This window comes from Lycium ferocissimum, chromosome 6, assembly GCF_029784015.1.
Source record: "Lycium ferocissimum isolate CSIRO_LF1 chromosome 6, AGI_CSIRO_Lferr_CH_V1, whole genome shotgun sequence".
In the NCBI taxonomy this organism is placed as follows: domain Eukaryota; kingdom Viridiplantae; phylum Streptophyta; class Magnoliopsida; order Solanales; family Solanaceae; genus Lycium; species Lycium ferocissimum.
In genome coordinates this window covers 11,865,549-11,875,853 of record NC_081347.1, presented here as the reverse complement: position 1 = coordinate 11,875,853, position 10,305 = coordinate 11,865,549, and the positions used below count along the sequence as shown (strand labels likewise).

The window sequence follows — 10,305 nt, the reverse complement described above, 5'->3', positions numbered from 1 at the left end:
TTAAGGCCAACTGCTGTCGTGACGTTGTATTCTACAAACATTAGAATTTTTCCATATCAGTTTGTCTGGTGGTTTCAGTTCCATCTTGCTGGAACTTATGGACACCTGAAATACCTTCTGCTCCTGAAGCAAGCTGCCCGTCAAGATGGTTAATAACATTCGCTCCTTCTTGAAAGGTTCATAGCATTGCTCTTGTTGACTCCAAAGTCGGAGCTGACTATTTGGATATAGACTGGCTTCTTTGCCTGATCGATACACTCTTAACTGCAGGCAGATTTTACTTTTCAATCTCTTTTCTCTTCATTCTGAGAGGGGAAGTCGGTATAGGAGAGAGCTTAAAATCTGAGAGGTGGATCGTCCTCATTTTCGTTTATGTTCGTACAACTTCAAGAAATATATACTTGTACAGCTCCTCATACTTTTTTTTTTTTTTAAGTTCTGAAGAATAAGTATACATTTTATGGGCTTAGTTGTAATTAGGCTCTGCATTCAAATAATTGATTGCACATTGGACAAAAGGAGGTCATTATTTTAAGATTGCATGTCTACAAGCTTCTTCTTTTCCTGGAATAGATGCTTTATGTGCTATTATACACTATGCTAGCATTTACTTGAGGAGAAAGAAAGGTAAAGAGTGATTTCTTCAACTTCTAGAATGAAGATTTAAAATTCCAAATCGCGCCAACACCGATGTAGTCTCTTTTCGGATTTAGCCGTCTTTTTCTCTAGAATTTGGTTTTTCTGGTTTATCCTTTAAATGTATCACTCTTTTCTTTACTCTACTATTGGAGAGGCAAGTAATAGTGAAAGTTAGAGAACTGGAATTATATAATAAAAGTTGCTTTTAGTTTGATCTGTCACAGAAGTGTCGTGTGTTAGTGCCCAGCAACTAATAATTGTTGTCTGTTAACTAATGCCGTAAAGATTCGTTATCATGTATAACCTTTGTGATTATCATATTTGAAAGCTGAACACGAATCAAAATCTAAAAGCATGTGCAGTATTCTGAGTTTCTCTGAACTGTACATGTTTAGCCGTAAGTAGATAAGTAGAATTTGTTTACCAACCATTTATATCAAATATTAAAAGATCTACAAGTTGTAGTATATTTAAAACAAATTTACTCTTACCAATCATGTGGAAGGATTATATTAAAGACTAGTTACACTACAACTCATGTTCATTTTATTGAACTAAAGTTTGATCAATTGATGTTATATTTTTTAGAAAGGTCTTCTAGTAGCGCATTAATTTTGTTATGAACTATGACTTGTTCATTTAGTAAGATTATATAAGAATTGAGAAAGTTTTGATGGTTTTCACAACTTGTGGGGTTTTTATGTCTATAAGAAAAAAATACAACTTAAGAAATTCAAATTGCATGTCTAAACATGAATTCATCTCACGATTTTTTCTCATGATTTTAAATCATGTCCAAACGGCTCCTAAGAAACACTTATTTTGGGACTTTATTTTTTTTGCTAGCCAATTGCTAAATAAAAGTTATACTTTATTAGATTAATAAACCACGAGAGACATACACAAGCTTAAGAAATAATACAACGATGTCATGAATATTTCTGTAATGTCATAAATTTTACTAATGAGAATAGCGAAGATAAGTGTCTGAATATGTCTCCCATTACCTCATAGACTCCACGAGCTTGTTCCAGTTTTCTTTGCATAAGATAGAATTGGCCTAGATTGTGAAGGGCTGCCGCAATTCTACGACACAAAAGCAAGCATATAAGGGAAAGTGATAATCAACTTTCAAGCAAATAAATCAAAGATGCAGATAGATGAACTAACGAAGTAACTATCACTCTATAAAAATTCTGTAGCCTTGAGATTAACTATGATACGACTCCAAACAAGACTTGTATAGGGGAAATGCATTTCCTAACCAGCATCGTGATGCTGACAAGAGTAGATCGATCGTTATGCAACTAATGGGACACGTTTCATATCGATCATTTATCCAAAAATGATTGCTATATAAATGCAGATATTAAGATGTATTTGAGTTAAGATTAAACAAGATTAGAAATGATCACATCCAAAGAGGAGCAATAGCACGAATTTAAGATAAATTAAGAGGTCACACGAGATGGTTTGGCCGTCTCCTAAGTAGACCTCCACATTCATTGATCTGAAGTGCGACAATATGATGATTACAGGTGATAAAAATAGATTAGGTAGACCTAAACTCGCATGGAGAAAGATATTTTCAAAGATGTATAAACTATCGGAATCAATTTGGACCTAACTAAGAAGACAACACAATGAAGGCATAGGATCCATATAGACGATATCAACTAATAGGGATTTTAATTTAAAAAGATGCAAGATAAAGTGTGAAATCACGACAACTCCTTATTTGTCTAAAAAGACAAATAACTTAGTATTGGAATGAAACGGACTTTAATAGAGCAACATTGAAACACAAAATTCACGAATTTAAGATAAATTAAGAGGTCACACGAGATGGTTTGGCCGTCTCTTAAGTAGACCTCCACATTCATTGATCTGAAGTGCGACAATATGATGATTACAGGTGATAAAAATAGATTAGGTAGACCTAAACTCGCATGGAGAAAGATATTTTCAAAGATGTATAAACTATCGGAATTAATTTGGACCTAACTAAGAAGACAACACAATGAAGGCATAGGATCCATATAGACGATATCAACTAATAGGGATTTTAATTTAAAAAGATGCAAGATAAAGTGTGAAATCACGACAACTCCTTATTTGTCTAAAAAGACAAATAACTTAGTATTGGAATGAAACGGACTTTAATAGAGCAACATTGAAACACAAAATTCATATAACTGACCCAACCACTTCAGGATTGAGGCTTAGTTCTGCTTTATTAAAAGTCATCTCAATACCTACCGTACATCGTCTTGTCCAAATGATTCCTCGAGTATATTGATTGCTTCCAAGTACATGGGTTCTGCTTTATTAAACACCTTTTCGATTCTATACAGCTCTGCCTGTCACAAAAACAAAAAAAAAAAAAAAAAACAAAAAAACGGAGCCAATAACCTTTCTAAATCAGTGAAGCAGGAAAACGAGTTTCATGCAAAAATGTTACTTAAAATTACGTGTACTCACTCCATCTTGTTTCATGTGCCATGTTATTTAATATAAGAAATCCAAAGTAAAGAACATTTCGTACACACGTGACTACTACATTGTTACTAGATTCATCTTAAAATTCAACCTTCTCCGTGTAACACAATCTTAAAATTGGAGTCTTAACAAGAAATGAGAATCAGCACGTCTCCAAGAACTTTTTAAAGTGTGTGCATTATTCATTGACTTCCTTGGCATGTACGAAATTAAATGATCACTCCCAAATAACTAACGTGCAAAATGCACCTTGAAGACTATCACATCCCAAATTACCAGTACTTGGTGATTCAATAAATACTTGGCAGCCATAGCATTAGAATTAATATTGAAATGTTGAAAGCATAAGATTGTTTTTTTATATGGTAAATGTGAGAGAATATGGGAGAAAATATTATTATTTAATTGTATATCTACATGATTACATTGATCCCTATTTATAGACACTACATCCCAATCTTTTTCCATGTAGGATACTATATACTAATCCTAGTCCTATTCCTGTTCCTATTCTAACACTCTCCCTCAAGCTGGTGCATACAAGTCGTATGTACCGAGCTTGTTACAAATGTATTTAATACGAGGACGACTGAGTGACTTAGTGAAAATATCCGCAAGCTGATCATTCGACTTCACAAATTTAGTAACAATATCTCCGGAGAGTATCTTTTCCTTGACAAAGTGACAGTCAATCTCAATGTGCTTAGTCCTCTTATGAAATACCGGATTTGATGCAATGTGAAGGCCTGCTTTGTTATCACACACAAGTTCCATTTGATTGATTTCTCCAAATTTTAGTTCTCTGAGCAATTGCTTAATCCAAACTAGCTCACAAGTTGCTACAGCCATTGCTCGATATTCTGATTCAGCACTAGATCGAGCAACAACACTCAGTTTCTTACTCTTCTAGGACACCAAATTACCTCCTATTAACACACAATACCCGGATGTAGAACGTCTATCAGAGGTGATCCTGCATAATCAGCGTCTGTATATCCAACGACATCTTTCATGGCCTCGATCTTTGAAAAGCAGTCCTTTACCTGGAGCGGACTTAATATATCGCAGAATGCGGATAACAACACCGTAATGATAATCACGGGGAGAATCCATAAACTAACTTACAACACTCACAGAAAACGAAATGTCAGGTCTAGTCATTGTGAGATAATTCAACTTACCAACTAGCCGCCTATATCTTCCAGGATCACTGAGTGGCTTACTAACCAGCCGCCTATATTTTTCAAATTCTTCAGGGTCCTTTGAGTGGCTCCCCCTGTCTTGGCAGGAGTTTAGCATTCGGATACATAGGAGTGTCAATGGGTCTACATCCCATCATTCCTGTCTCCTCAAGAATGTCTAAGGCATAGTTGCGTTGTGAAATAACTATACTTGAGGTGAATTGGGCAACCTCAATACCTAGAAAATACTTCATTCTGCCGAGATCTTTAGTCTGAAAATCTTTGATTTAAATTAGAGATGGCGCTTTAAATTAGAGATGTCATCTTGATCATTGCCAATTATAACAATATCGTCAACATAAACCACCAAATAAATACTCAAATTTGGAGCAGAATGTCGATAAAATATAGAATGGTCTGCTTCACTGTGAGTCATGCCAAACTCCTGAATTACTATCTTTGAATTTGATAAACCAGGCTCGAGGAGACTGTTTCAGACCATAAAGTGACCGACACAATCGACACACCATATTAGACCCCCCACCTCCCCCTCCCCCCCCCCCCTCGAGCAACAAAACTAGGTGGTTGTTCCATATAAACTTTCTCTTCAAGATCACTATGGAGAAAAACATTCTTAATGTCCAGCTGATAAAGAGGCCAATAGCGGACAACATCCATGGATAGAAAAAGATGGACATATGTTATTTTAGCCACGGGAGAGAAAGTATCACTGTAATCAAGCCTAAATATCTGTGTATACCCCTTCGCAACAAGACGAGCCTTTAGCCGATCAACTTGGGCGTCCGGATAAACATTGACTGCATAAACCCAACGACAACCCACATTAGATTTACCTGAAAGAAGAGGAACAAGTTCCTAAGTGGCACTCGTTTGTAAAGTAGACATCTCATAGATCATAGCCTGTTACCATCCGGGATGAGAAAGGGCTTTACCTATAGACTTAGGCATGGGGACAGAGGACAATGAAGATACAAAGGTATAATGGGATGAAGACAAATGATGATAACTTAAAAAGGTATAATGCAGGTTAGTATTACGAGTGGACTGTTTACCTTTCCGAAGTGCAATCGGCTGATCAGGAGGAAACAAGTCTGCCGTAGGTGCAGGGTCTGACGCAGGACATGAATCATTTGGACCTAATGTTGGGTCTGATGCTGGACGCGGTCAACGATGATAAGCCAGAAGTGGTGACATAAGATATCGACAGAGATCAGGTGAGAAGCAACGATACCCCTTTTTAACCCGAGAATAACCAAGAAAGACGCATTTAAGAGAGCGATGAGCTAATTTATCTATCCCCAGAGGTAGATTACCAAGAAAGACACATTTAAGAGAGCGAGGAGCTAATTTATCTATCCCCGAAGCTAGGTTATGCACAAAACATGTGCTCCCAAAAACACGAAGAGGAAGAGAGTATAGAGATGACTGAGGATATACTATGGAATATAGAATCTGATTCTGGATAGAAGATGAGGGCATTTGATTAATTAAATGGCAAAACGTGAGGACTGCATTGCCCCAAAAATGTAGCGGAACATGGTATTCAATGAGAAGAGTACGAGCAGTCTGAATGAGATGCCTATTCTTCCTTTCTGCCACCCCATTCTGCTGAGGGTGTAGGGACAAGATGTTTGATGAATAATTCCTTGGTGAGTCATAAACTGCTGAAACTGAAAGGATTTATATTCTAAGGCATCATCACTACGAAAAGTACGAATAAAAACACCAAATTGATTTTGTATTTCAGCACAAAAACTCTTGAATATAGAAAATAACTCAGAACGATATTTCATTAAGAATATCCAAGTACATCTAGAAAAATTGTCAATGAAACTAACAAAATAACGAAATCCTAAAGGTGAACTGACTATACAAGGACCCCAAATATCAGAATGAACTATTGAAAAAATACTCTGCACGACTCTCAGCACTACGTGGAAAGGTAGTGCGAGTGTGTTTCCCAGTGTTTTGGATGGCGCGCGGCTACAAAAGGCGACAAGGGCCTGCCTCGCCAGTGCGGCGCCAATAAATACCAAAAAATTAAAATATTTAATTGCATATATAAATAATCAAAATCTCACTAGCAATAACATATTAGAAAATAATTCAATTCAAAAATTAAAAGTAGATGGTAGATACTAAAAGTATAGAACTTGAATGAGTCAATGACTCAATAATTCATAAGTGATAAGACAAGCAATACTAAAATTCAAGCAATAGTGCAATACTAAAAGTCTATTCAAATTCAAGATTTCCAAATTCTTGAGGTCCAAGATTCTCAATAGTATATTGCTCCTCATCTTCTTCCTCCTCGGGCTCGGTCTCGGACTCGGAGTTTTCATCAATTAAGCACCGAGACCGACTTGAGCTTGTAGTAGTAGATACTCCTTTGCCCTTGTTACGTGACCTTGAACTTGAATAACCGTCCCTAAGACCATAGATATTCTCCTCAACTCCAGACACCCTAGAAACAGTACCACAATCAAGATCACATCCCTCATATACTAGTTCCTCTTCTTCATTGATGGGGCATCCAACTAACTATTCATTTGCTTCATCAATATTATCCAACCGAATTGGATCAACGGAATCGCCAACATCGTAACGACGCCTCAATGTTCTATTGTTCTTAATGTACACTAGATTATTGAGACGCGATAGTTCAAGACTATTCCTCTTTTTGGTATGAATCTGCGCATAAGTTGTAGAAACTAATTAGTAGATACTAATACTAATGTATATAGAAATTAGAATATAATAAATCTTCTTCTCACATGTTCAAACACGCTCCAATTTCTCTCACATCCGGATGTGCTACAAGTCAAACTTAATACTCTTATGGCAAGCTGTTGCAAGTTTGGAGTATGATTACCAAATATCGACCGCCATTCAGCTATAAAAAATAATAATTAAAGGTTTAATAATTATAAATAAGTCAAATAACTTAAGTAAAGCTATAAAAATAACTAAATCAACCCACTTACCAGGGGATGTTTTGTCTCTGTTTCTTATAGCCAGAGGCTTAATTACCAAAACTCCCCATTGCATGTTTGTACATATGAAGCTCTTTGACTAGTGCATCTTGTGTTGCATCAGGGACCATCTTAGCAACACAATCAAGGTAACCGTCCCACACTTCTCCTGATAAAATCTTATTTTGATAATTAGTGTAAAACATTCCGGGTTCAAAACATGGCCGTGCGTATGCAAAGGTCTATGAAGTTGGTCCGACCACCGCCGATCAATGATTTCGAAAACTTTCTCATATTGCTTCCAATCACCATGAAAACCCTTTTCAATAGCTTCTTTAGCTCTATCCATTGCTTTATAAATATAGCCCATTGATGGGTTTTTTTCTCCATCCACCAAGAGAAGCGCTACAATCAAAGGAGAACCAACTTTAAGTGCCCTAACAACATCATTCCAAAAAGATGTAGAAGTAAGGTGTCTGACAACTTCTTTCCCCAAAAGTTCCTTTGCAAATTTACTTTCTATCCATTCTATTGAGAAGATCATAGTTCTCAAGTTTTTCTTTTGCATGTAAAGAGCTTGCAAAGTTAAGAAGGCCGTTTCAAATCTTGTCTTAGCCGGTTTCACCAAATTTCTTTGGTTTGTATATCTTCTCATCATGTTCAACAACAATGGCCTCATTGCTATGTAAGAATGCATCTTAATAGCCTTCTGAAAAACTATAAAAGGAATATTTTAGTAGCTAATAAGTAAAAAGCATATAGTATAAGCTATAAAGAAAGTTAGAGCTATTTTTTTCACCTGAAGCATACGGGTTTATTTTGAAGATGTCACCAAACATCAAATTGATACAATGGGCAGCACATGGAGTCCAATAAATGTGCGGGTACACACCCATCATCATGTCACCCGCTTTAACATTCTCGCTAGCATTATCGGTAACAACTTGTATAACATTTTTCGGTCTAATTTGCTCAATAGTCTGCTCAAACAAGTTGAACATCTTGGTGGAATTCGTAGATTCATCACTTGCATCGACTGACCCAAGAAACACACTACCTAATGGAGAATTGACCAAAATATTGATGATCATTTTTCCATTTCGTCCGTCCACTTGTCCATCATAATTGAACACCCAAACTCCGTCCATTTCAATTTATGTTCCTCAATAATCTCATCTATCTTCTCCACCTCTTTTTTTAGATGAGTAACTCTAATTTTGTGATAGGTAGGAGGTTTCATTCCTACGCCATATTGCCCTATGGCCTCAATGTATTTACCAAAACTTTTGTGATTCACACAATTAAAAGGGAGCCCTGCATCATATACCCATACTGCAAAAGCACTTACAGCGCGATCTCTTAGCAACTTCTTGGATGCATCAGATGCTGCCGTGCTACTGCTTCCCTTTCCCTTTGATGTTTGTGGGTAATAAAGATTGAGGGGACCTTTCAAATTGGTGGTCCGCGTCTTGGATGATGCAGTGGATGACATTTTTTGAGCTTTTGAGGGAGGAGGCATCATTTCGTCATCTTCATTAGAGAGATTAACCAAGGATGCTTGGTGCAACATTTGAGTTTTTAACAACTGTTTACTCTCAACATACTTTTTTACTTCTTCCCTAATTTCAAAGTGACAACCGTACATGACATTTTTTACATTTTTGTAACCAGCAATCGAAATGTTATTTGTGACGAGTAATTCCGCCATTGAAAGTGCCTCGACAAAAGTTACATATAACATAATCTTTTGTTGAGCCTTTGGTACCATAATTCCAACCTATGTCTTTTTTGCTAGTGTCCGACGATTCCATTGAATTTGAACCTACTGTTTATAACTATATAACAAAAATTAAACAATTATTGAACAGAAAAAATAGTAACAAAACAGCCACTGCCTCACTGGTGTTGTTGAGAAAAAAAACAGAGGAGAAAAAACAAAAAAAGAAGAAGAGAATAGAAGAAGGAAAAAAAGTGCAGAGGTGGCCGGAAACAGAGCAGTTGTCGCCGGAAAAAGAAGAAGAAGAAAGATGTATCCCTTTCTAAGAATGGCATGTTATAGCTAAATGTATCCCTTTCTGTATGACATTCAAATGTAGTTCTAATAAAACGATACATGTATTTCAACCTAAGGAAGTTCCCTCAAGTTCTATTATGTGATTTTTCTTCTCACCAATCACACTGTAACAACACAAACCAACCTTGTGTTACATTGATCCTGCAGAATTATGTTGGCTACCGATCCTGATGGACGTGGTATATTCCTTTGCATGTATCGAAATAGAGGTCTGATTTAAGGAAGGTACAACACAACTATGAGGCACATTAGGAGATGTTTTATTATAAATTGTATATAACCTTTTGCATTGATAAGTTATGAGTTTTGATGATTGGCATATGATCAGGGACCAGGTCCTTGATCAGGTCCCCTGGGCACTATACGACTGTGATGTTCGTAAAGCTGCGGCACTATTCCGACTTACAGAGCCACAGCAGGACAGACAGACCATGCAATGTCTCTATCTATGTCACATGCTCCAAACTCGGCCCCCTATATAAACAACATGTTGGCATTTGTTTGACCTAGCAACTCAAAGCAAATTATTCTCATTGTTGAAAATAGTAGCCACCACTGCCTTCTCAGGGCTCTCAAGATCTAGACTAAATAACTCCAAGGACCAGATCCCAATACTGAAGAAGTATTAAGTCCTAGGTTATTTTAGTCTTTATCTTTTGGTCTTTATATTGTAAACCTACACTTCTTTTAAGAAGGGCTTTTGTAGGTATTTGGTTTATTAAGCTTTTTGTGTTAACACGTAACTAGAGTTAGTTATGGTGAGTTGAAGTTCAGCTAGAGGTAGTTGAATTAGTTTGGTTCTTGGCTAGAGTTAGTCAAGTAAGTGCTTGCAATAGAGGTATCTTGGGAAAGTAAAGTTAACGCAATAACAGAAGCCAAAGATCGGGAGAAAATGACCATTGATGACTTGATTAGAAAT

The 10,305-nt window shown here is 36.6% G+C and overlaps 1 protein-coding gene across 1 annotated transcript; it reads right to left on the bottom strand.

Annotated features, from left to right (window-relative positions):
• On the bottom strand, nt 1-3,450 carry LOC132061110 (uncharacterized). Its single transcript, XM_059453977.1, has 4 exons — nt 3,415-3,450; nt 2,899-2,999; nt 1,647-1,725; nt 1-264 (listed from the first exon to the last, which is right to left on the bottom strand). The coding sequence occupies exons 1-4, from the start codon at nt 3,448-3,450 to the stop codon at nt 1-3; spliced, it is 480 nt and encodes a 159-aa protein (XP_059309960.1).
• Nucleotides 3,451-10,305: the final 6,855 nt, after the last annotated feature.